This window comes from Scyliorhinus torazame, chromosome 4 (genome assembly GCF_047496885.1).
Source record: "Scyliorhinus torazame isolate Kashiwa2021f chromosome 4, sScyTor2.1, whole genome shotgun sequence".
Classification (NCBI taxonomy): domain Eukaryota; kingdom Metazoa; phylum Chordata; class Chondrichthyes; order Carcharhiniformes; family Scyliorhinidae; genus Scyliorhinus; species Scyliorhinus torazame.
The window spans coordinates 259,008,125-259,035,814 of record NC_092710.1 but is presented as its reverse complement, the minus strand read 5'-3'; the positions used below and the strand labels follow the sequence as shown (position 1 = coordinate 259,035,814).

General features: G+C 46.2%; 1 protein-coding gene across 1 annotated transcript in view; it reads left to right on the top strand.

The window, feature by feature from the left end:
• pex7 (peroxisomal biogenesis factor 7) overlaps positions 1–27,690 on the top strand; it is a 138,855-nt gene that overhangs the window by 7,245 nt on the left and 103,920 nt on the right. Inside the window, exons 2-5 of the mRNA XM_072499668.1 lie at positions 4,150–4,207; positions 4,914–5,064; positions 16,711–16,788; positions 19,492–19,600. Of these exons, the coding sequence (XP_072355769.1) occupies positions 4,150–4,207; positions 4,914–5,064; positions 16,711–16,788; positions 19,492–19,600 (396 nt within the window). The remainder of the gene's footprint in view (positions 1–4,149; positions 4,208–4,913; positions 5,065–16,710; positions 16,789–19,491; positions 19,601–27,690) is intronic.

Here is a 27,690-nt window from a genome sequence, read left to right as displayed (position 1 = left end):
GTTCACCTTAACAGCCTGTACCCAGTTTGCCAACGATAGGGAAGGCGTACAAATGAGATGAATACAGGGTACTTTGCACAGGGAACGAGGCAGAGGTGTTGCATGTCCTCGATTCTGATCGCGGTGGTAATTGTGCTGAGGTGCTCGGATAAATGGAGGGGGAAGGGGAGGGTGGGATGGAGCACGGAGTGTCCCTGTACGCTGCTGATCTGCTATTGTATATCTCCAACCTGGGCTCTTTAGTGGAGGAATATTGGGACTGCTTAAGAGATTTTGGGCTTTTTCAGGCCACAAGTTAAATTTGGGAAAAAGTGAGTGTTTTCTGGTATCTTCTCCTGGGGCGGGAGTTGGGGTGGTATTTTAGGGATTTGGGAGCGCAGGTGGCTCAGGACTGGGCTCAGCTCCTTGTACAACAGTCTCACCCAAGCCACAAATGTATGCCCAATCCCAAACACCTCCAAAACCGCAAACAAATGGCTCCACTCCACACGATCAAATGCAAGGAGGGGACATGAGAAGTATTTGGCAGGAAGGATCAAGGAAAACCCAAAAGCTTTCTATAGGTATGCCAGGAATAAGCGAATGACTAGGGAAAGAGTAGGACCAGTCAAGGACAGGGATGGGAAATTGTGTGTGGAGTCTGAAGAGATAGGCGAGATACTAAATGAATATTTTTCGTCAGTATTCACTCAGGAAAAAGATAATGTTGTGGAGGAGAATGCTGAGCCCCAGGCTAATAGAATAGATGGCATTGAGGTACGTAGGGAAGAGGTGTTGGCAATTCTGGACAGGCTGAAAATAGATAAGTCCCCGGGACCTGATGGGATTTATCCTAGGATTCTCTGGGAGGCCAGGGAAGAGATTGCTGGACCTTTGGCTTTGATTTTTATGTCATCATTGGCTACAGGAATAGTGCCAGAGGACTGGAGGACAGCAAATGTGGTCCCTTTGTTCAAAAAGGGGAGCAGAGACAACCCCGGCAACTATAGACCGGTGAGCCTCACGTCTGTAGTGAGTAAAGTCTTGGAGGGGATTATAAGAGACAAGATTTATAATCATCTAGATAGGAATAATATGATCAGGGATAGTCAGCATGGCTTTGTGAAGGGTAGGTCATGCCTCACAAACCTTATTGAGTTCTTTGAGAAGGTGACTGAACAGGTAGATGAGGGTAGAGCAGTTGATGTAGTGTATATGGATTTCAGCAAAGCGTTTGATAAGGTTCCCCACGGTAGGCTATTGCAGAAAATACGGAGGCTGGGGATTGAGGGTGATTTAGAGATGTGGATCAGAAATTGGCTAGCTGAAAGAAGACAGAGGGTGGTGGTTGATGGGAAATGTTCAGAATGGAGTACAGTCACAAGTGGAGTACCACAAGGATCTGTTCTGGGGCCGTTGCTGTTTGTTATTTTTATCAATAACCTAGAGGAAGGCGCAGAAGGGTGGGTGAGTAAATTTGCAGACGATACTAAAGTCGGTGGTGTTGTCGATAGTGTGGAAGGATGTAGCAGGTTACAGAGGGATATAGATAAGCTGCAGAGCTGGGCTGAGAGGTGGCAAATGGAGTTTAATGTAGAGAAGTGTGAGGTGATTCACTTTGGAAGGAATAACAGGAATGCGGAATATTTGGCTAATGGTAAAGTTCTTGAAAGTGTGGATGAGCAGAGGGATCTAGGTGTCCATGTACATAGATCCCTGAAAGTTGCCACCCAGGTTGATAGGGTTGTGAAGAAGGCCTATGGAGTGTTGGCCTTTATTGGTAGAGGGATTGAGTTCCGGAGTCGGAAGGTCATGTTGCAGCTGTACAGAACTCTGGTACGGCCGCATTTGGAGTATTGCGTACAGTTCTGGTCACCGCATTATAGGAAGGACGTGGAGGCTTTGGAGCGGGTGCAGAGGAGATTTACCAGGATGTTGCCTGGTATGGAGGGAAAATCTTATGAGGAAAGGCTGATGGACTTGAGGTTGTTTTCGTTGGAGAGAAGAAGGTTAAGAGGAGACTTAATAGAGGCATACAAAATGATCAGGGGGTTGGATAGGGTGGACAGTGAGAGCCTTCTCCCGCGGATGGAAATGGCTGGCACGAGGGGACATAACTTTAAACTGAGGGGTAATAGATATAGGACAGAGGTCAGAGGTAGGTTCTTTACGCAAAGAGTAGTGAGGCCGTGGAATGCCCTACCTGCTACAGTAGTGAACTCGCCAACATTGAGGGCATTTAAAAGTTTATTGGATAACCATATGGATGATAATGGCATAGTGTAGGTTAGATGGCTTTTGTTTCGGTGCAACATCGTGGGCCGAAGGGCCTGTACTGCGCTGTATTGTTCTATGTTCTTTGTTCTATGTTCTTCTCTGCATCCAGCGCCACCACCACCTCCAATTCCTTACCTCTGCCGGAGAAAGCACCACATTCAATAGATTCTGCACATAGACGACAACTGTCTGCCCTTCATGAGCCCCATCTGCTCTTCCCCAATCACCTTCAGGAGGCACTCCTCCAACCTAAGCGCCACCACCTTTGTCAGAATTTTGGCATCCACATCCAATAACGACGTTGGCCTGTACGACCCACACTCTACTGGATCCTTATCCAACAGAGAAATGGATGCTTGTCCCATAGTGTCTGGCAGTACCCCCTTCGCTACCGCGTCCTTGAACATCTCCACCAGCAACAGCGCCATCTTATCCAGAAACGTCTTATAAAACTCAACTGGGAAGCCACCCGACCCTGGTGTTTTACCCGTCTGCATCATCCCTGTCGCCGCCTGAACTTCCTCCACCACCACAGGCTCCTCCAACCCTGCCCTCTCCTACTCTCCCACCTCAGGATACTCCAACCACCCCAGAAACTCCCTCATGTCTGACGTATCCTCCGGAGGCTCCAACTTATACAGATTATTATAAAACTCTTCAAATAACCTTACTCACCTGCTCCAGTGCCACCACCAACCCCCCTGTCCTGTACCGGACCTGAGCAATCAATATCGCCGCCTCTTGCCGGCGGAGCTGGCCCTCCCAACAAGTGGCTGACCTTCTCCCCGTACTCATATACAACCCTCTTCGCCCACCTTAATTGCTGAATCGCCTTTCCCGTGGACAAAACGTCAAATCTCGCCTGCAGATCCTTCGTTCTCACCCGAAGATCTGGAGCTGGATCCTCCGCATACCTTCCATTCACCGTCAAAATGTCCTCTACCACCCATTGCCGCTCCTCCCTTGCCTCCCTGTCCACCTGAACCTTAAACTAGATGACCTCGCCCCTCACTACTGCTTACAATGCTTCCCACGCCACTGATGGCGACACCTCTCCATTCCTATTAAATCCTACAGGTTCTCAATCACCCTTCCCATTTTGGTGCAAAAGTTTGGGTCGGCCAATAACCACACGTCCAGCCTCCACGCAGGCCTCTGTACCGGCCCTTTCTCCAGGACCACAAGCACTCAATGTGGAGCACAGTTCGATATGACAATCGCAGAATATTCTGCCTTTCTCACCCCTGCCAACAGGACCTTACCCATAACAAAAAGTCTATCCTCGAATACACATTGTGTGCTGCCAAAAAGAACGAATACCCCCTCTCCTGCGGGTGCAGAAACATCCACAGGTCCATTCCTCCATGTCCCTCATAAACACAGCCAACACCTTTGCGCCTCCCCAACCTAGGGGGTCAGCGATCAGCAGTCTTATTTTGAGGGTTCTTGGTATGGATTTGACTCTGATGTAAATTGGATTGAATTCTGCAACTATTTAAAAATGTGCTTGACTGACCTATATTATATTTTTCTGTAATAGAAAATAACTTGTGATAATTTTCTGTTACTGCCTCTATAAGTTATAAGAATTAGACCAAATTTGTTATAGCCTTACTGTATAATGCAAGCGTAGTGCAGTGTACAATTTCTGCAATGTTGAATTTAGGTATTTCTTACCTAGGTATGTGCTCCCAAGCCCTGTGATTATATTGTCTGTGAATTTGTGCTGTACTGGTAATAAAGAAATACTACTAGTGATATGGAACTGGGTGGATGAAATGAAAAAGAACAGATTTGAATAACACATGTCTTTTGGAACTTATACATTGGGTAACTGCTGAAATGAATTTAAAAAAAAATTGCTTGACATCTTTTGTTTGTGCTACTTTTCAGGTTGTGGAACATTAGTGGTGCTGGAACAGACAGAAGCTGGAATTGTCCCTTTCAGGAGGTACTGCAAAATGAACAAGGGCTCTTCAGTTTTCTTCAATATCAATATCAATGCCCAGCATGGTAGCACAGTGGTTAGCACTGTCACTTCAGAGCACAGGGTCCCAGGTTTGATTCCTGCTTGGGTCACTATCTGTGCAGAGTCTGCACGTTCTCTCCGTTTTGCGTGGGTTTCCTCCGGCCTCCCACAAGTCCCAAAAGACATGCTTGTGAGGTGAATTGGACATTCTGAATTCTCCCTCAGTGTACCCGAACAGGCGCTGGAATGTGGCGACTAGGGGATTTTCACAGGAAGTTCATTGCAGTGTTGATGTAAGCCTACTTGTGGCAGTAAAGATTATTATTAAAAAAACTACACTTCTGGAATGTTAGCAGGAAAAACCGTGATTAAAATTGGGTTTCTGAGTTGTGTAAAACATGAAAATGTTATTTAATCAATTAGATATTCTTCATTACTGTAGATTCTTCTTCCCACCTTTTAAAATTACGTTGTTAATATTGTGATTCTGACACAAAATTTGTGATTCTAAAAATAAAAATATTGACATAATAATGAGCAAAGTAATTATTTCATTAGAGCTGCCATTTAATCCTTAGATTTCATGCAGTGTCAGACCTCGCTGATCCAGCATACAGTGGACGTTATGCACCCTCTTCAGAAAATTAGGCAAAGGGCTTACTTTTGAATAAGTTTTTCTTTTGTTTAGTTTTGACTGGAATGACAGCCTTTTTGACGTTACCTGGAGTGAGAACAATGAACATGTCCTGGTCACTGGCAGTGGCGATGGCTCTGTGCAGATCTGGGACACCGCAAGTCCTATTGGTCCCCTCCAAGTCTTCAAAGAACACACTCAAGAGGTAAAAAAAAGTTACTCGTAAAATTGAATTAGTGAATTACCAGTGTGAGTAGACTTTGCTTGGGGAATTTATTTGATTTGAAGAGACTTCAGATTATGAAAAGTTTAACCTGTGATTTAAAAGTTTTATGTTATTTGTCAGGGTTTAATGGGCCAGTAATTGCTGCAGCGGGAGGCTTGGCTGTGGATTATGTTAATTGGACATTTCAGCTCCGCATTGCCGTTGAACTATTTTGAGCTTAAAATTGCCAGATGTGAGCTGTTAACGATGCACTGATGTCAGTGTCACAGCTGGGACCTCGTGGTGACATTTTGCAAAATTGTCTATCACCCTAATGCGATAATAGGATAAAGAAGCAAAGGAACTGGATTTAATAAATAGAATAAAGAAACTGTCAACAACGGCAAAGGAGCAGACTAAATGAAGTTTAAAAGAAATAAAGAGATGGAGGAATCAAGAGAAGAAAGAAAAGAGCAGGTTAAATAATATTTTTTAAAAAGTGACATAAGAGAACTAAGTTGAAAAAGAACAAGCCTAAGAAGAGACTATTGCAATCCATTTAGTATCATAGAATGGTTACAGAACATAAGGAGGCCATTTAGCCTGTCACATCTGTGCTATCTCTCTACAGGCGCAATTTGCCAAGTGCTGCTCCGTTTCCTTTTCCCTAAATCCTTGCACGGTTTAAAGTTTCAAATGATGATCCAATTCTCTTTTTAATGCTTCGATTGGCCCGCCACAGTGTCAGGTAGTGCATTCCCGATCCTAACCACTTGCTGCGTAATGAAACGTTTTCTTCATGTTACCATTGCTGCTTTTTCCAATTACCTTAAATCTTGTGTCGCCTAATTTTCAATTCTTACACCAATGGGAACAGTTTCTCCCTTTCCATCCTGTCCAATCTTTCATGATTTTGAACACCTCTATTAAATTTCCCCTCTGCTTTCTCTCCAAGGAGAACAGTCCCAGCTTCTCCGCTGTATCTATGTAACAAGTTGCTCATCCCTGAAACCATTCCCACAAATCTTTTCTGCACTCTCGCTACTGCCTTCACATTCTCCATGATGAATGACACAAAGTACTCCAGTTGATACTGAACAAGTATTTTATACAAGTTTAACACAACTTGCTTGCTTTTGTACCCTTTGTCCCAATTTATAAGGTCATGTTTGCCGTAAATGCTCTCTCAACCTGTTCTGCCACATTCAATGACCTGTGCACATATATGCCCAGGTCCTTCTGCTCCTGCATCCTCTTTGGAATTGAATTCTTTGGGCGCGATTTTCCGGTTTACCTAAGTAGTAAGAATTGAAGCAGGTCAAGGAATATGAAAGTTCTAATTACTTCAGGTTTGGGGATGACAACACATTAAGGTCACTGAAAAGAGTGATGATTTGATGTGGAATAGTTGGAGTCAGCCATGTTATTAATTCGGATGTAGTATTATTCAGAGTTTTATACCGTTGCTACTGATCAAGCCATCCATGAAAAAGGCACAAATAAAATTGGACTTGGAATATGGTAAAGCAATTGCCTTTGGAAATTCAGTAGATTTTCAGTTTACCCAATCAGGACATTATTGAATTGGTTTAACAAAACCTAGCATGAATCAGACCAATAAAGAAGTGTTAATGCCATCATGTGATAAGAATTTGAGAGAAAGAAAACACATAATCTTAAATTTAGGTGGAGGGGGGAGTTAGAATGGGTTAGAATGGACGGGGGTCTGTATAGTCTGTTGGTGTTGAGGGATCTGGCAACGGCGCCGCTCCCAATAGCCCCTGGCAAATACTCTGGGAGTTCAGTGGTGGTGGCAACACTGACGATTTGGAGGCAGTTGAGGCAGCACCTTAAGCTAGGGGCTGGATCAGGGGAGATACGTTCAGGGGGAATCACAAGTTTGAGCCGGAGAAGCTAGATGGGAAATTTCGGAGATGGGAGAAGAGGGGGATCAGGATATTAAAAGACCTGTTCCGAGGGGGACGTTTTGCGAGGTTGGAAGAGTTGAGGGAGAAGAATGGACTGGAGCAAGGGAAAGGGTTTAGGTAACTGCAGCTCCAAGAATTTGCTAAGAAGGAGGTTCAGAGCTTCCTGATAGCGGCGACCCCCTCATTGTTGTAAAAGGTATTGATGGCAGGGCAAATGGAGAAGGGATGGTGTCGGCGATCTAAGGGAGGATTTTGGGGGAGGACAGGTTGTCCATGGAGGGGATTAAAGCCAAGTGGGAGGAAGATTTGGGGTAAGTTATGGAAAACGGTTTGTGGTGTGAGGTGCTCCAGAGGGTAAATGCCTCAACTTCGTGCGCGAGATTGGAGCTAGTTCAATTGAAGGTCGAGTGTAGGGCGCACCTCACGGGGGCGAGGCTGAGTCGACTCTTTGAGGGAATGGAGAGCATGTGAGCGATGTGGGAGGGTTCCCGCAAACCACGTGTGGTATTATCAGGTATTACAGTACCCAAGAGGCCGAAGACCATTGGTTAAACCTAGGAGTTTACCATTGGCTGTTGGTATGTAGCTCCGCCTTGACAGGCGGGGTATAAGAACCGGTGCCGTCCCAGCAGCCCTCACTTTCTGTACCGAAGCTGCTGGGGAACAGTTCTAGTCGATTAAAGCCTTCAGCTATGTTACAACCCCGTCTTTGAGTGTAATTGATCGTGCATCAATTTAATCAACTACACTTAAGCTGAAAGAATGGATCTCCGAATCAGGCTGGACTGTCTACAACTCAGCTCCCACGCGGAGAACCTGGCGGCGATATTTAAGCACTGGTTGGCGTGCTTTAAAGGCTACCTCGAGACGGCCGGAGGCACCCCCTCAAGAGAACAGAAACTGCATCTCCTGCACTCGAGAGTAAGCCCTGGAATCTTCAACCTCATCGAGGAGGCGGAGGACTATGATGCTGCGATCAAACTGTTAAAAGGACATTATAACCGCCCTGTAACCAGGTCTACGCAGGTCACCTGCTCGCAACCAGACGGCAAAGCCCCGGGGAATCGCTGGAGGACTTCTACCGTGCGCTACTGATGCTGGGCAGAAACTGTGGCTGCCCGCAAGTTTCGGGGAGCGAGCACTCGGAACTTCTAATCCGGGATGCCTTCGTAGCAGGTATGAGCTCCTCAGAGATCCGGCAAAGACTCCTAGAAAAGGACATCCTGGGACTGAGAGAGGCACGGGCCCTGGCAGGGTCCATGGATGTTGCCTCCAGAAACACGCAGTCCTATGCGCCCAACCGCGCGGCGGCCCCCTGGGCTGCGTGGCATCCCGCAGCGGCAGCCCCACTGACCTTCCCCGTGACCCCGCAGGCCTGTGCTGTAAGACGGCCCGCTAACTCCGTCGGGCACCGCTGTTTCTTCTGCGGGCAGGTGAAGCATCCCTGCACGCGCTGCCCGGCCCACACCGCCACCTGCAAAGGGTGCGGCAAGAAGGGCCATTTTGTGGCGGTCTGCTAGGCACGAGCCGTGGCCACGGTCTCCAGCGACTCCGGACCGACGCGGCAATCTTCCCCTCGGGCCCCAGGCGGCCAGCACTCACTGCCACCCCCCCCCTATCCTAGGGCCACGTCCGACCCACGGGCGCGGCCATCTTGCCCCTCGGACACCACGCTGGATGGATGGGCGCCGCCATTTTGTCCATCCCCGACCACCATGTGCGATCCATGGGAGAAGCCATCTTGGATGGGACCCCAGGCCCCCAGTACGGCCGACTACACGCTGCCCGATCACAACCCACAACTGCTCCATCTGGCCTCGGTGACGCTGGACCAAAATCGACCTTGGACACTCGCAACTGCAACGACGACGGTGTTCATCAACGGCCACGAGACGTTTTGCCTGATCGACTCTGGGAGCACGGAGAGTTTTATACACCCCGACACGGTAAGGCGCTGTTCACTTGTTACCCACCCTGGAAACCAAAGAATCTCCCTGGCCTCCGGGTCATACTTGGTGGAGATAAAGGGGTTCTGCCTAGCAGACCTCACTGTCCAAGGCAGGAAATTCAACATTTTCCGCCTTTATGTCCTGCCGCACCTCTGCGCGGCTACACTCCTGGGGTTGGACTTCCAATGTAACTTGCAAAGCCTGACCTTCAAATTCAGTGGCCCTATACCTCCCCTTACTGTCTGCGGCCTCGCGACCCTTAAGGTCGACCCGCCGTCCCTGTTTGCGAACCTCGCCCCGGATTGCAAACCCGTCGCCACCAGGAGCAGACGGTACAGTGCCCAGGACCGGACCTTCATCAGGTCAGAGATCCAAAGGCTACTGAGGGAAGGGGTCATTGAAGCTAGCAACAGTCCCTGGAGAGCTCAAGTAGTGGTGGTGAAGACCGGGGAGAAACATAGGATGGTCATTGACTACAGTCAGACCATCAACAGGTTTACGCAGCTGGATGCGTACCCTCTACCCCGTAGAGCCGACCTGGTAAACAGGATCGCACAATACAAGGTCTTCTCCACGGTGGATCTCAAGTCCGCTTACCATCAGCTACCCCTCCGTACAAGTGACCGCAAATACACAGCCTTCGAAGCAGATGGGCCGCTCTACCAATTTTTAAGGGTTCCCTTTGGTGTCACTAATGGGGTCTCGGTCTTCCAACGCGAGATGGATCGAATGGTTGACCGATATGGCTTACGTGCAACGTTCCCGGATCTGGATAACGTCACCATCTGCGGCCATGACCAGCAGGACCACGACACCAACCTCCGAAAATTTCTCCAGACCGCGAAAATCCTTAACTTAACGTATAATAAGGATAAATGCGTATTTAGCACCGACCGCCTAGCCATCCTCGGCGACGTAGTGCGAAATGGAGTTATAGGCCCTGACCCTGAACGCATGCGCCCCCTTGTGGAATTCCCCCTCCCTCACTGTCCCAAGGCCCTGAAGCGCTGTCTCGGGTTTTTCAGTTATTACGCACAGTTAGTCCCCGACTACGCAGACAAAGCCCGACCCCTAATCCAGTCCACAATCTTCCCCGTCGACGGAGGCCCGCCAGGCCTTCTGTCGCATCAAAGCAGACATTGCAAAGGCCACGATGCGCGCCATCGACGAGTCCCTCCCCTTCCAGGTCGAGAGCGATGCGTCCAATGTAGCTCTGGCCGCCACCCTCAACCAAGCGGGCAGACCCGTGGCCTTCTTCTCCCGTACCCTCCATGCTTCAGAAATTCGCCATTCCTTGGTCGAAAAAGAGGCGCAAGCCATAGTAGAAGCTGTGCGACATTGGCGGCATTACCTGGCCGGCAGGAGATTCACTCTCCTCACTGACCAACGTTCGGTGGCGTTCATGTTCGATAATGCGCAGCGGGGCAAGATAAAGAACTACAAGATCTTACGGTGGAGGTTAGAACTCTCCACCTACAACTATGAGATCTTGTACCGTCCTGGGTAGCTAAACGAGCCTTCCGATGCCCTGTCCCGCGGCACGTGTGCCACCGCACAAGTGGACCGCCTCCGAGCCCTCCACGAGGACCTCTGCCACCCGGGGGTCACTCGTTTTTTCCACTTCATTAAGACCCGCAACCTGCCCTACTCCATCGAGGAGGTCAGGACAGTCACCAGGGACTGCCAAATCTGCGCGGAGTGCAAACCGCACTTCTACCGGCCAGAGAGGGCACACCTGATAAAGGCTTCCCGTCCCTTTGAACGCCTCAGCATGGACTTCAAAGTCCCCCTCCCCTCCAGCGACCGCAACACGTATTTCCTGAACGTGATTGACGAGTACTCCCGGTTCACATTCGCCAACCCCTGCCCCGACATGACCGCAAACACCGTCATCAAGGCCCTCCAGGGTATCTTTACACTGTTCGGGTGCCCCGCGTACATACACAGTGATAGGGGGTCCTCCTTTATGAGCGACGAACTGTGTCAATTCCTGCTCAGCAAGGGCATCGCCTCAAGCAGGACGACCAGTTACAAACCCCGGGGAAATGGGCAGGTAGAGAGGGAGAACAGAACAGCCTGGAAGACCGTTCTACTGGCCCTACGGTCCAGGAATCTGCCAGTCTCCCGCTGGCAAGAAGTCCTCCCGGAGGCCCTCCACGCCATCCGGTCGCTGCTCTGTACAACTACCAATCAGACACCTCATGAACGTCTCCTTGTTTTCCCCAGGAAGTCCTCCTCCGGGGCCACGCTCCCAACCTGGCTAGCGGCACCTGGACCCATCCTGCTTCGGAAGCACGTGCAGGCGCACAAGTCAGACCCGTTGGTCGAGAGGGTCCACCTGCTGCACGCTAACCCCTACGTGGCGTTCCCTGACGGCCGGCAAGATACAGTCTCCCTCCGGGACCTGGTGCCCGCTGGAACCCCACGCGCACCCGAACCAATCCCCACCCCCCCCCACAGCACCTCACTGGAGGGTCAGTCCTCCCACCACTCCTATCTAGGCCATTCCACCCACCGACGCCCCCTACAGGCGTCCCCCTCTCGGCCCAACCGTCGGCCCCACCAGCGCCGTCTAGGGGTGACGAAGCTGCCATGGAGACCGACGCCACGCTCCTGGAGTCGCAGACGTCCGAAACCCCACCAGAATCACCACCGAAGCCCAGACGATCCAGGAGGACGACCAGGCCAGCTGACCGACTGATTGTTTCACTGTAACTATAACCGTAAACGTACACTGAATGTATAAATCTTCCACGCTTGAAAATATTCTCGACAACTCTGTAAAGAGGTATCACGGTACCTCCATATCTGATCATACCATGTAGATGCAATTGTAACCACTGACCACCACCCCCGCTGGACTCTTTTTATAACGGGGTGAATGTGGTATTATCAGGCATTACAGTACCCAAGAGGCCAAAGACCATTGGTTAAACCTAGGAGTTTACCATTGGCTGTGGTATGTAGCTCCGCCTTAACAGGCGGGGTATAAGAACCGGTGCCATCCCAGCAGCCCTCACTTTCTGTACCGAAGCTGCTGGGGAACAGTTCTAGTCGATTAAAGCCTTCAGTTATGTTACAACCTCGTCTTTGAGTGTGATTGATCGTGCATCACCGCGCACATATGTTTTTGTTCTGTACGAAGCTGGAGACGTATTGGAGGGAGGTTTTAAGTATCATCTTGGGCGTAGTACATGTGAAATTGGAACCAGGAGCCCTAGAAGCCATTTTCGGAGTGTCGGACAGGCCTGAGCTGCAGGCGGGTGCAGGGGCAGATGTTTCAGCCTTCGCCTCACTGATTGCCCAGAGGCGGGTTCTGTTAGGGTAGAAGTCAACTTCTCCGCCCTGTGCCTCGGCTTGGCGGGGGGAACCTACTTGAATACTCTCGGGAAGGTGAAATTTGAGCTGAGGGGGATGAAGGAGGGGTTCAACAATTTTAAAAAACAAAATTAAATTTAGAGCACCCAATTATCCAATTAAGGGGCAATTTAGCATGGCCAATCCACCTCCTCTGCAAATCTTTTGGGTTGTGGGGTGAGACCCATGCAGACACGGGGCGAATGTGCAAACTCCACACGGACAGTGACCCGGGGCTGGGATCGAATCTGTGATCTCGGCGCCGTGAGGTTGCAATGCTAACCACTGTACCACCGTGCTGCCCGGAGGGTTTCTGTAATTCATGGTGATTGTTTATTATGCCCTTTTGAGGATTGGTTGCCATTGAACATTATGGGGGAAAGGGGTGTGTGGTTGGGGCTATTGTCATTTTGATTGGCTGTTAATTTTTTAACTGGAACGCAGAGGTGGATATTTTGGTCTGCCTATTCTGAGGGGTGCAGTTTTTGTTTGGGGGATTGTTATTGTATTTATTTTTTGTTTGTTTTTTCTTTTGTTGTTTACTTGATGAAAATGGTGAAAATGAGGAGAATTTAAAAATTCTTAAATTTACTTGGACAATTTGCTCATCCCTTTTATCACGGGTTAGTTGCAAAAAGTTGGTTTACAGGTGATTAAGAAGGCAAATGGAGTTTTGTCCTTCATTGCTAGAGGGATGGAATTTAAGACTAGGGAGGTTATGCTGCAATTTTATAAGGTGTTAGTGAGGCCACACCTGGAGTATTGTGTTCAGTTTTGGTCTCCTTACCTGAGAAAGGACGTACTGGCACTGGAGGGTGTGCAGAGGAGATTCACTAGGTTAATCCCAGAGTTGAGGGGGTTGGATTACGAGGAGAAGTTGAGTAGACTGGGACTGTACTCGTTGGAATTTCGAAGGGTGAGGGGGGATCTTATAGAAACATATAAAATTTTGAAGGGAATAGATAGGATAGATGCGGGGAGGTTGTTTCCACTGCCGGGTGAAAGCAGAACTAGGGGGCATAGCCTCAAAATAAGGGGAAGTAGATTTTCGACTGAGCTTAGGAGGAACTTCTTCACCCAAAGGGTTGTGAATCTGTGGAATTCCCTGTCCATTGAAGCAGTTGAGGCTCCTTCCTTAAATGTTTTAAAGGTAAAGATAGATAGTTTTTTGAAGAATAAAGGGTAATGGTGTTTGGGCGGGAAAGTGGAGCAGAGTCCACAAAAGATCAGCCATGATATCATTGAATGGTGGAACAGGCTCGAGGGGCCAGATGGACTACTCCTGCCCTAGTTCTTATGTTCTTAAAAGTCCTACTAAAGGGTGCAGGAATTGTTGATGATGAGTACACAAACTTATGAAGGAGATTAATGAAAAATGTGATATATCAAAAAGGGGCCGGATGACCTCCTGCATTGTAGGGATTCTATGAATCTATGAATAGCATCATGGCCTATTCTAAGTCTTCCATGAGCATGAGACTTTAATGTAATAGTAACTCTGGACTTAAAGTTGTGAGATGAGGAGAGAAGCATTTTCATTTTACATTTCATAGACATGGCAACACGATTCAGTCTGTCGCGAGCAATTCATGGTAAAGACAAAGGCGTGATTGTAGATAAAATCATGCAAAAATGGAGAGAGAATGGACTAGGGGCACCAGCTAAATTCTTAACTGACAAAGGGGCGCTTTGCCAATGATGAATTTAGAGACGTGCAAAAATATGAACATTGTTAGATAGGCACTGGAGCTTAAATTCCCTTTGGTAATGCACTCACTTGTGAAAGAAACCATGCAGTGAGTGCTGCTTTGGGCTGTAGTAGAGAGCTTAAGTTGAAGTTTGGTGACGAGGGAACGAGGTGATCCTTTCATTTTCAACTTCTTCTCAGAAAGAAGAGCAGTGGCCATGGTAAGTGTTGATTATTTCTACTGTCCTTAATGTACCTTAAACGAGAGGAAGTAAAAGTAAAGGGGGTAACTTAAGAGTAAGTCATGGCAGGGCAGCTCTGCCATGGGCAATGTTCCTCTTGTGCGATGTTGGAAGTCAGAGACATTTCCAGTGTCCAGGATGATCAAGTTGCAGGAAGTGTCTCCAGCTGCAGCTACTCGAAATCTGTGTTTCTGAACTGGAGCTGCGACTGGAGTCGCTATGGAGCATCCGCAAGGATGAGATCTTTGTGAATAGCATATACAGTAATATGATCACACCACACTTAAACAGTTCACAGACACGAAGGGAATGGGTAACTGTCAGATGAAATAAAAGCACTGGGCAGGTAGTGCAAGAGTCCCCTGGGTCCATCTACCTCTCTAGCAGGTTTCCTGTTTGGATACTGCTGGGCGAGATGGCTTCTTAGGGAAATGCAGCAAGAGCCAAGTCTGTGGCACCATGAGTGACTCAGCTGCACAGAAGGGGAGTAAAAAGAGAGGGAGATCAATAGTAATAGGGGATTCCATCGTAAAGGGAACAGAAAGATGGTTCTACGTCCGTAGATGTGACACCAGGATGGTATACTGCCTCCCTGGTACCAGGGTCAAGGATGTCACTCAGCAGCTGCAGGACAGTCTGAAGGGGGAGGGCTTTTACAGTCCATGGCCGTGGGACACATTGGTACAAACTACATAGGCAATAAAAAGGGATGAGGCCCTGAAAGCAGAATATAGGGAGTTAGGAAATAAATTAAAAAGTAGAACCTCCAAGGTAGTGATCTTAGGATTACTCCCAGTACCACATGCCAGGAAGAGCAAGGATAGGAGAATAGACCAGATTAATGCGTGGCTGGAGAGATGGTTTAGGATGGAGGAATTTAGATTCCTGAGGCATTGGACTGGTTCTGGGGAAAATGCGACCTGTACAAGCTGGACAATTACACCCCAGCAGCGCCTTGACCAATACCTTTGCAGGGATATTTGCTGGTGCTGTTGGTGAGGGTTTAAACTCGAGTGGCAGGGTGATGGCAATCAGAGTGGGGAGACACAAGAGAGGGAAACAAAGAAAGAAATGAAAGACAGAAAATTAGAAAGCAAAAGTGGAAGACAGAAAAAACGAAGGCTAGCAGCAAATAGGACCATAGTTCAAAAGATTCTGTGCAAAAATGTTAAAAAGACAAGTCTAAAGGTTCTATATCCGAATAAAAAGGGCATTTGTAATAAGAGACGAATTAACAGCACAAATTGATAGAAACAGGAATGATATGATTGTGGATATGGTTGTGATTACAGAGATGTGGCTGCAGGGTGACCAAGGCTGGGAAATGAATATGAAATGAAATGAAATGAAATGAAAATGAAATGAAAATCGCTTATTGTCACAAGTAGGCTTCAAATGAAGGTACTGTGAAAAGCCCCTAGTCGCCACATTCCGGCGCCTGTTTGGGGATTCTGAGACGGGAATTGCTGGCTTGTCTTGGTCTGCTTTCAAAGCCAGTGATTTAGCCCTGTGCTAAACAGCCCCAAGCGTACTTGATATTTAGGAAGAACAGGCAAAAAGGAATTAGACTGAGACAGTGGCAGTCTAAAGGGCAGAGAGGGGCAACAATTACAAGATTGTGTTCAGGAAAGTTTTCTGCAGTATTGTGTCCATTCTAACAAGAAAAGATGCATTTATTAGCTTAAGTACACACCTGAGCTATAGACCCCAGACACCCTTCCATTGTCCTATGTTCTCTGATGATCACGTGAATGGCAACTGCCTGGTATCAATCAACTTTGCGTGCAGGCATCCTTGCCTCAGTTACAAGTTCTTGGGAGTTGTATCTGTTGCTATAGGAATGACCTGAAGTTATCTGTCTCCAGAACCTTTTATGTCTCTGCAAGCAGGAGCTCACGTCAGCCCTTAGGTTTTCATTTAAACCGAGTGTATAGGTTTATCCTAAATATACCCCTTCAAATGTAACTTCCTGTCGTATATTATCCCAAGAAGCAAGTCTAAAAAGTTCACAATGTACATTGGACTCCACGAGGATGTCGACAGTTAGCAGCCAACACACTACATCTGAATGCTAAAAGATGGTGAACTGTGGACAAGTTAAAAAATTGTATACATCTGCTGATAATATTTGCAAAAGAAATGTATAAAAGTACTTGCAAACTCACCTTTCTCCCTTCCAAAATAATGAACAATGCAAATAGCAGATCCCAAAGAGCAAGACCTGTTTTAGGACATATTTTAGGATGTTTCTTCTGAAGCCGTTTAAATAAACTCTGTGATAGACTATCTTGTCAAAAAATAATTCAATTTCATACGCAAAGACCAAGTGCAGGTTAATTATCGATGGTGTGAGGAAGTAAAATCTGTCAAAAAATAATAAGCTGTGCAAATTACACTTTCCCTCTCCAATCTGGTAATACTGGTAAATTATCTAATTTTATTCTGTAAGCTATTGGGTGTTTTCTCTTTCCATGCTCTGTTAGGTTTACAGTGTTGATTGGAGCCAGACACGAGGAGAACATCTGGTATTATCTGGTTCGTGGGATCAAACAATAAAAATTGTAAGTTGATTTTTTTTTTAAAAAAGGCAAATAATAGAGGACATCAGACATTTAAATTTTTTTTTTTGAACATCACAAAAATGGAAATGTAATTAAGGGACTGTTTTTAATAAAAAGGTATAGTAAAGCCCACATTATTTACAAAGCACATAGGCAACAATTGCGGGACATTCACTAAATCCCAAAATAATGTTTTAAAATTAAAAGTATATTTGAAGAACATTATTGAGGTTCCAGCCACTCGCTTGCTATTATGATAATGGGATAATAATTCTTGAGGTATGGTTATGACCTTTTTTTCAAGCAAACAATGCCTTTGTGTTTGACCTATGTTGGCTTGTGACTGATCTTAATTCAGAAGACGATCATTTTGGTAATTATGCCAGTTCTTGCTCATTAACTCAAATGGTAGAGCGCTTGCTTAGAGTGTAAGAGGTAGTGGGATCAATGCCCACGTTCTCCATTGGCTCAGTCCTTGATAGTGTAGTGGTTAGTATCCCCTTCAAACTCATTTTTGAAGTGACTGGAGAGCAGTCATGCTTGAAAGAAAAAACAATGCGAAGGCCCCATAGAATCAAAGAATCCCTACAGCGCTGAAGGAGGCCTTTTGGCCCATCGGGTCTGCACAGACCCTCTGAAAGAGCACCCTACCTAAGCCCTATCCTTGTAATCCTACCCAACCTGCATACCCCAAGACACTAAGGGGCAAATTTAGCATGGCCAATCCACTTAACCACATCTTTGGACTGACAGAAGATGGTCAACATTAATTGGAGTTGAGGGGGAAACAAAAATTAAGAGTAAAAGGAATGCATGTTAGACAAGTCAAAGAACTTAAAGTTACTTGTGAATCTAAGTATTGATAAACCGTAGGGTCCTTTTATAAATGTGAAATTTATTGGGTCAGAAGTGGCAACTTTATGAAAAATCATTCGAATTATTTTTCCAAAGCAGTCGTAACAATAAACTGCATCACTATCATTTCCAAACAAATAATTTAAGCAGCTTGGGGGTTGCGTGTATTTCTTCAATAAAGAACCGAAATAGGCATAAAGAGGATTGGATTTTTGGAAATACATGAAGTATCAGATGGAAAATTAATGAAGTATCTAATGTTTGTGAAGCACATCTAGACATTTCTTTACAATAAGTGAGATTTATTTTTGCAACCTCACCATCACCAATCTGGTGGTTCTAAGATCCTATGTAATAGGATCTGGGGCAGCACGGGAGCATTGTGGATAGCACAATTGCTTCACAGCTCCAGGGTCCCAGGTTCGATTCCGGCTTGGGTCACTGTCTGCGGAGTCTGCACATCCTCCCCGTGTGTGCGTGGGTTTCCTCCGGTTTCCTCCCATAGTCCAAAGATGTGCAGGTTAGGTGGATTGGCCATGATAAATTGCCCTTAGTGTTCAAAATTGCCCTTAGTATTGGGTGGGGTTACTGGGTTATGGGGATAGGGTGGAGGTGTTTGACCTTGGGTAGGGTGCTCTTTCCAAGAGCCGGTGCAGACTCGATGGGCTGAATGGCCTCCTTCTGCACTGTAAATTCTATGAATATCAGGATAGTGAAATGTAGGGATTTTAATGGGAAAAGGTGTACTCGAAATACAACTGGATATGCTGTTGTGTTGCCTTGTGAATTCCCTATGATTTCTGACACAGTTAATTGCATAAATAGTCACCTCAAATCGAGACACTGGCTTTGGACCAGTAATCGGTTTTACTTTTGAGATTGAACAAACAATAAGCAGTGCTTAACACAATGGATTATATCATTCACTTCACTCCTGGTCACAAACATTGGATTTTCCCCTATAGATGATTGGCATAGCCAGAATCTATCATAATTACCATTTCCAAAGCTGGCATTCATATTTTAGAACTCTCAGTCCTATCACAGCGAATCCTTGAAAACATGACATGGATTGTTCTTTAATTCTGTAAGTTTGAAATCTCTGTCTCCAAAAGCTGTTTGTCACAGAGGTCTCTCTCAGATCAATGAATCTACATTCTTCTCAAAAAGGCTCCTAAAATAACTCTCTCATTCAGCATATCAAATTGAGGCTTATAATTTGAACTGTGTGGCTTGTGAATAGCCCACAGGTAGCCTGAAAGAGGTATTTATTTGATTGTGTGGACTCACTAGGTTGATCCCAGAGTTGAGGGGATTAGATTATGACGAGAGGTTGAGTAGACTGGGACTGTACTCACTGGAGTTTAGAAGGATGCGGGGGGATCTTATTGAAACATATAAAATTATGAAGGGAATAGATAGGATAGATGCGGGCAGGTTGTTTCCACTGGTCGGGGAAAGCAGAACTAGGGGGCATAGCCTCAAAATAAGGGGAAGTAGATTTAGGACGGAGTGTAGGAGGAACTTCTTCACCCAAAGGGCTGTGAATCTCTGGAATTCCTTGCCCAGTAAAGCAGTTGAGGCTCCTTCTTTAAACGTTTTTAAGAAAAAGATAGATACCTTTCTAAAGAATAAAGGGATTCAGGGATATGGTGTACGGGCCGGAGAGTGGAGCTGAGTCCACAAAGATCAGCCATGATCTCATTAAATGGCGGAGCAGGCTCGAGGGGCCAGATGGCCTACTCCTGCTCCTAGTTCTTATGTTCTGATGTTCTTATGACTCTTATGTTTATCTTGGGTATGGTTTTATCTGTAGAGAAGGTGAATCAGTACTTTTGCTTCTCGTAGTGGGATCCGGTGGTAAAAGATTCGGTCTCCACGTTTCGTGGCCATGGAAGTGTCATTTACAGCACAGTCTGGTCACCGCATATCCCGGGTTGCTTTGCCTCCGCCTCAGGTACATCTTATTTCATTACAAGTTGATTTATTAATATTGCAATACAAAAATTGTTAAGTGATTCTTGATCCCATCACTTCACGTTTTTTTAATACTTTGGAATTTGTTTCAGGTAAGCTACATTTACACTTGGATGTGTAACATTTGACACACTCTTTCCCTGTAATGTGCAATTAACTTTGTTCTATTAGTTTCATTTCTATGGCACTGTAGCATGAACTTACAAGGCTCAGTAATGAAGAGCTGGAGTCAAACTCTTAACCCTTATGGATTTTATATAACGTTGCAAGAAATTCCTAAATCTGGTTGCATTCAAACGCCTCTTAGTGTTTTGATGACGAGTAACTTCTTGAGCTTTGTCTGAGTTTATTATATCCTCTAAACCATTTGTAGATTGTATTGTACTTTTTAAAATTTACTTTTTAGGAGGTTATAGTCTTATAGTCAGATAGTTCAATCAAAACCGTTGCATATTTTGACAACGCAATACTTTTGGGAGAATGTTTGGATACTTTATGAGAAGCCGACATTGTACGGTGACCCTCTGGAAGCATTCACGTGAACCTTCCTTGTGCCCACCCCACAGATTGAAGACTGATGAGTGGATAATTAAGTTGTACCTTTCCTTCTAACTTTGTTGCTAGATTTTATGCAAGTTACCTGCACTTCTCAGGGCATTGTACGTTTTCCATCAGCTTGCTTTTTGTGAATAGTTATGGAGAAATTACCTTGAACAGCATTTTGTAAGTAGCAAACCTTCACTCAGTGTGATTTACTTTGAAGTTCCACATCGGAGAACAGCAGCACCTATTACCAGAACTATTATGCTCCATAAGCTGAATTATTGTAGTAGGAGTGAAGTCTGTTTTGTTTCCACAATGATCCTTGGCAGAGCTTTAAAAATGTTTCCTATTGCTACTTATTTTGCACGGTAACATATAAAATTCCAAAGTCAATGCTTTCCGGATTGTTATCGAGATTTTCTGCAGACTAATTTTGTGTGTTTGCCTGGTCGGTGGAGCAGCTGTCAAATATAAAAAGATCTGCAAGAAAATTTGCAATGCATTAATTTTCAAACATGTTAGATGGTTCCTCGCCAATCCTTGGTATCTCTTTGCTTCATTTTTTTCCTGCATTGTTTTCTTCCCTCTCTATTCCTCCCTGGCAGATTTCTTTCTCCCCCTTCTGTTTTTCTGCTTTAGCATTCACTTTGTGTTTCTGCTCAACATCTCTCTCTGAAAGAATGAACATGACCAAAACCGATTATTATGAAACTGACCTTGTGTTTTGCCGCACAACAACTGCCTGCATTTATAGTGCACCAATAATGTAGAAACAAAAACACCCAAAAATGCTTTTCACGGTCATAATCAAAAAATGGACAGGGCCAAAGAATCAAAGGGTTTTAAGGCGAAGAGACACAGCATCTTTGGAAAGATGTACAAGAGAACTGACTCAAAGAATAAAGAATTAGGAAGAAGAGGGGCTGGATTCTCACCCGGCAGGATGCTCCGTTTTACCGGCAGCCCGGGGGTTTCCCGACAGCGTGGGGCTGCCCCACAATGGGAAACCCTATTGACCAGCCGGCGTAACGGAGCATCCCGCTGGCAGGGTGTGGCACAGCGGGGCGGAGAATCCAGCCCGAGGTGTTTAAAGGCTGTGGATTGTAGATACAGGAAAGTGGGGGGTTCGGGGTGGGGGAATGGGGGTCGGGGGTGGCAGGGAAATGAGACCACAAAGAGATTTCAACACTGAAATTAAAACTTTTTAAAAATCCATTACTTTATCAGAGTTACAAAGCCAGAACTCATAGTTTGGACAGGGGCGAACCCCTAATCCAGCTCTTTGCCTGTTCCAAAAAACAATTCAAATTGAATCCAATTCATGGTCTCCCCAAGAGAGACATACCAGATCCAGGCATCACACCTGATCCCACGCTCATCTTAGCCAAAAGGCCAAGAAGCGCTACGCTTGATCTTAGCCAAAAGATTGAGAAGCGATGCTGAAATGAAAACTTCACCTTGGCTACCAGTTCTTCAATGCCTCGTGTGTAACTCAATGAGGACAGTGAGAATGGGTGAATGGGACACGTTGGTGACAGATACAAGCAGCAGAGTTTGAATGGACAGATACTTCAGGAAGGTAGAGGATGGGAGGCTGATCAGAAGAGAATTGGAGTAGTTGACTCTGCAAGTGATAAAAGGCATTGATAAGGCTTTCAGCATTGCTGCGCTGATGTAAGGGTGGTATAAGTAGGTGGTCTGGCCGGGGGCGGGGCCGGGGCTGCGAGGGGGAAGGGCGGGGCGGGGGATAGGCTGCGGGGGCGGGGCCTGGGCTGCAGGGGGGACGGAGGCGAGGCTGCGGGGGCGGGGCCTGGGCTGCGGGGGCCGTGCCGGGAGCTGGGCTGCTGGGGGCGGGGCCTGGGCTGCGGGGCCGGGAGAGGGGGAGGGGGCGGCAGAGGGGGAGGGGATGGGGGCGTGGCTGGTGCAGGCAAAAAAAAAAGTAGGTGGTCTTTGCTGGCAATGATATGGGATCTGGAAACATGTGGTTGGATACACAGGTGTTTGTTCTGGTTCCACTCTGGAGACTTGAACACAGAATCTAGGTTGGCATTCCAGTGAATTATTGAGGGAGTGTTACACTGTCAGGTGGTTCCATTTCTGAGTTGAAACACTAAACTGAGCCCCATCTGTCCTCTTGGGCAAGTGTAAAAGACCCCATGGTGCTATTTCAAATAGCTCCTATCTTGCCTATGAACCTTTTGTGTGGTGCCTTGACTAATGCCTTTTGGAAATCCAGGTATATTACATCTCTATCTCCCCTACTAGTTACGTCCTCAAAAAATTCTAATAAATTTGGTGAACAGTACTTCCCTTTCATATAACCAAGCTGACTTTTTTGATTGTACTTCCTAAGTGCGCTGAGATAGGGCAGGGGACCAAAATCTTTGTCAAAGGAGCAATTTTAAAGGAGGAGAGAGGCACAGACAGATAGATTTAGGGAGGGAATTCCAGAGCTTATAGCCTAGGCAGCTGATGGCACTGCTGTCAATAGTGAAACAAAGGAAATCCGGGGTCTGCAGAGACCGGAATTGGAGGAACTCACCAATCTTGTAATGAACTAGTAATAGCTACATTTATCAGCCTTTTGAAGCCCAGGCACTGACCATCATAAACCAGTAAGATTAGTGCAGAAGGAGGATCCTTACATCCTGCTAAAAGGAAAAAGTTGAGTGAGTGAAGTGTATTTTAATTGAATTTTACAAGCAAATTGCAAGATCCATCAAGTCAGCCAGATACTGTTGCACTGGAAACTAGATTTATCATCTTGGAAGTTGATCTGATGACACTATTTAAATGCAAGTGCCTTGCTTTACTTTTGGGATGCAATATATATATGATACCACATGGTGGTGCTAGCTCTGCATGATTTGTATTTAAATTGACCTCTGGTCTCAAATACATTTTAAATTATATTTATCCATTGCATTCGCCTAATGGCTGTGATGAATACAAACAACATTTAAAACATTATCTTTCATGCTCTTCAGCAATGGTTTGATAAAACAAAGCATTCATTTTTCTTAGCATTTGTTTGCTCCTGGAATTCCTGAAAGGAAAGAGCAATAGCTCCAATTAAATGGGAAGCTTACACGGTTTAAGGCATTTGTAATTAGGGTTGTATATTTAATTCCAAATTTGCAGAATATCTTAAGTTCTGTTGTGGGCAGCACGGTGGCGCAGTGAGTTAGCCCAGCTGCCCCACGGCGCCGTGGTCCCAGGTTCGATCCCGGCTCTGGGTCACTGTCCGTGTGGAGTTTGCACATTCTCTCGTGTTTGTGTGGATTTCGCCCCCACAACCCAAAGATGTGCAGGTTAGGTAGATTGGCCACACTAAATTGCCCCATAATTGGAAAAAGAAATGAATTGGAAACACTAAATCAATTTTTAAAAAGTACGAAGTCTTACAACACCAGGTTAAAGTCCAACAGGTTTGTTTCGATGTCACTAGCTTTCGGAGCGCTGCTCCTTCCTCAGGTGAATGAAGAGGTCTGTTCCAGAAACATATATATAGACAAATTCAAAGATGCCAAACAATGCTTGGAATGCGACCATTAGCAGGTGATTAAATCTTTACAGATCCAGAGATGGGGTAACCCCAGGTTAAAGAGGTGTGAATTGTCTCAAGCCAGGACAGTTGGTAGGATTTCGCAGGCCAGATGGTGGGGGATGAATGTAATGTGACATGAATCCCAGGTCCCGGTTGAGGCCGCACTCATGTGTGCGGAACTTGGCTATAAGTTTCTGCTCGGCGATTCTGCGTTGTCGTGGGTCCTGAAGGCCGCCTTGGAGAACGCTTACCCGGAGATCAGAGGCTGAATGCCCTTGACTGCTGAAGTGTTCCCCGACTGGAAGGGAACATTCCTGCCTGGTGATTGTTGCGCGATGTCCGTTCATTCGTTGTCGCAGCGTCTATTTTATTTTTAAAAAGTTCTGCAAAGTCGAGGCTTTCTGGTGTGATGCATAGAGTTCTCTGCAAACTATATGCCCCCCACCTCTTCGAACTTTGTGAAAATGGTGCATTTGTGAAAAACAGAGACTGCTAAAAATGTTCTTTAGAAAACTAAATTGTATACAGCTCATCAATAATAATCAATGTGGATGAAAAAATATAAAAATAAACTTTTCATAATGGGCATATTCATCTCCCACAATATTTGCTTTTGAATCAGAAAATACGCTTCCACTGAAGAGAATTTAAATGGCAGAACTGATAATTGCATTAGGTGATAAGAGAAATTAAAAATATAAATGACATATGTCAATAATCTGGACAAGGGACAAACTGTTAAGGCCGGTTACTGAAGTTTCACAAAGCTGAAGTGAAGGGCACATCTGTTTTATGGCGGGATTACATAGGAAATATGAATCCTATCAAATGTAGGCATCGAGAAAGTTGGAAATGACTGATGGGGAGACCTATTATGAGTGGAAATAATGGAAATGAGAGACAAAGTCAAGGTTTTTGTCTACCAGAGTGGAGGGGAATCTTTGGCTGAGTGTAGCTTGTGTTGAAGGTGATATTGTCAGAGAAGAAATGACAGAGACTGACAAAGTGGGAGAAGTGAATGTTGTCTGTCCATGATATCAGTCTCCTTGAACACTGCAAAGAGACTTTCCCCAAGACATTCTATTCCACTCTACCAGCATCCCCAACGCCAGGGATGAGCAATGAATGCTGGCCGAGCCAACGAGGCATCCCTTGAATGATTTAAAAAAAAATTAACTTTCTTTGAACATTTCCTTGCAAGCACAGTAGATGTAGCACTTGGCCATTTGCTTCCTCTCACGCCAGTCTCCAGGGTTCCACGTTTCCTTTGACTGAGACAGCAATTTAGTTGTGTTGTATTTTTAAATCGTTGCAAAGAGAAAATGTATGGAGGTGCCACACATCTGGGTTTTCTTAAAAACACAATGCAAGGTTTATTCTGGAGATGTTGCTTCATACAAGTCAAAGATGGAAGGGAAAGCAAAAGCCTGTACAAAAACTACACTGACGTCACTGCAGATCATGTGACATTCCACCAGCAGAGATGTACTACTTAAGTTCATAATGCCCCTCTCCTTTACGTTTTTAGACCCAAATAACAACTATTCTAATGTTTGAACAACAGACCCAATTAACATTAGATATATTACTTCGCATCATTATTTCCCATATATCTAAAATTACAAAGACCAAAGAACAATGAAAAGTACAGCACAGGAACAGGCCCTTCGGCCCGCGCCGACCATGCTGCCCGACTAAACTATAACCTTCTACACTTCCTGGGTCCGTATCCCTCCATTCCCATCCTATTCATGTATTTGTCAAGATGACCCTTAAACGTCACTATCGGGAGTTAGCCATTCTACCTGGCTACAGAGGGTCCTGGCCTACTTTGTGTATCCTGCTCAGGGGCAGATGCGCCCTCCTTGGCCTGAGCAGCTGACGTTGCTGTGGTCACAGGTAGAGGGGGCTTGGAACAGTTGGCGGGCCCAGAAGAGTCCTGAATGGATCAGACCCGGGTGTCCTGTGGGTGCCTGAAGATGACTCCTTGAGGAGAAGAAGCTGCTGGAGAGAGATTGAGGTGCCCGATCCCCCTCACAAAGCCCCTGATGGATCCCACTCATAGGTCATGATGATCTGCAGGTCCAAGCATATATCTGACACATACTGCTGGACCAAGGTCTCCACGGTGGTCATCACCCTTCCACTGGTGACCTCAATGCACTGGCATGTTTGTTATAATATAGTGAGCGCCTCTGACAACCCTGCCTGCTGTGTCCCTGCTTGATATTGGTGCTGCAACATCTCTCCGACGGTCAGTTCCATGGCTCGTCATTGGACTCTGACTTTGCAGGAACCTGATCTCCAGCAGTTCTCCCAAGTGTTGGTGACCTTAGCTGTACCGGCCCCTGCCTACTGTGGACCGAATCTGTGCTGTGCTTGCCAGATGGTGACCCTGAACCTGCTTTAGAACTAGCTCCCACCAAGGTAGGTGTCTCTGCGCTGATGGAGAATGCAGGTGGACATGGTAGCGGCCCTTCATCTAGTGGGTCCTCAGGATCCTCATCTGAGGTGACTTGGGTGCTTAGGCTGATGGGCTGGCTGGCGGTGAGTCACCTCCTAATCTTGCTGGTGGCTGTAATAGAAAGAAGAGATAATTAGTGCTTGGCTGCATAGTCACCTGCATTTGGCAGGTGTCCAAAAACTATTGGGAGCAGCCTCATTGACTTGTTGGGTAAAGCTGGTATTGCCAGGAATAGTTCCTGTCTTCACAGGCCAACTCTGATGCCTGCTCCTAAAAAGGGGTGAGCGGCCTCGGCTCCGGCATCTCCCCGCTGGTCTGGGATCTCTCCCTGTTATTATGGATGATTTTCTTTCCCTGCATAAACAGACTGTGAGCAGCATGGATATTAATGCAGATGACAAACATGCTTACCTTCTATATGTGCTGAGTGCTCCTGTGTGAGGTCTAAAGATGTGGGACGGGATCCGAAATCTGGTGCGTTGCCAAGCCAGCCAATGGGCAGCCCACACCATCGGGAAATCCCCGGGCTGCTGGCGCAACGGAGAATCCCGACAGTGGAGAATCCAGCCCGTGACTTGTGTAGGATGTGACAGGATAATGATGTATACGTGTGTGAAAGAATCAGTGATGGTGCCCCTTGTGCTGATGGTGTGTGAGACATCTGTGGACTGTAACCCTGCGAATGCTTGAGAGTATGAGTTGAGATTGAGGAGAAGGTTGACTTAGACTGACGGAGTGGATGAGATCATTCATTCTCGTCCTGTACTGGATAATGGTTCTTTTCTGAGGGGCACTGGCGTTGACCGCTCAGGAAGCCTGCTCCCAAACCTTGGCAGTGGGGGTTAGAACATAGAACATTACAGTGCAGTACAGGCCCTTCAGCCCTCGATGTTGCGCCGACCTGAGAAACCACTCTAAAGCCCATCTACACTATTCCCTTATCGTCCATATGTCTATCCAATGACCATTTGAATGCCCTTAGTGTTAGCGAGTCCACTACTGTTGCAGGCAGGGCATTCCACACCCTTACTACTCTCTGAGTAAAGAACCTACCTCTGACATCTGTCTTATATCTATCTCCCCTCAATTTAAAGCTATGTCCCCTCGTGCTAGACATCACCATCCGAGGAAAAAGGCTCTCACTGTCCACCCTATCCAATCCTCTGATCATCTTGTATGCCTCAATCAAGTCACCTCTTAACCTTCTTCTCTCTAACGAAAACAGCCTCAAGTCCCTCAGCCTTTCCTCATAAGATCGTCCCTCCATACCAGGCAACATTCTGGTAAATTTCCTCTGCATCCTTTCCAATGCTTCCACATCCTTCCTATAATGCGGCGACCAGAATTGCACGCAATACTCCAAATGCAGCCGCACCAGAGTTTTGTCCATGACCTCATGGCTCCGAAACTCAATCCCTCTACCAATAAAAGCTAACACACCGTACGCCTTCTTAACAACCCTCTCAACCTGGGTGGCAACTTTCAGGGATCTATGTACATGGACACCGAGATCTCT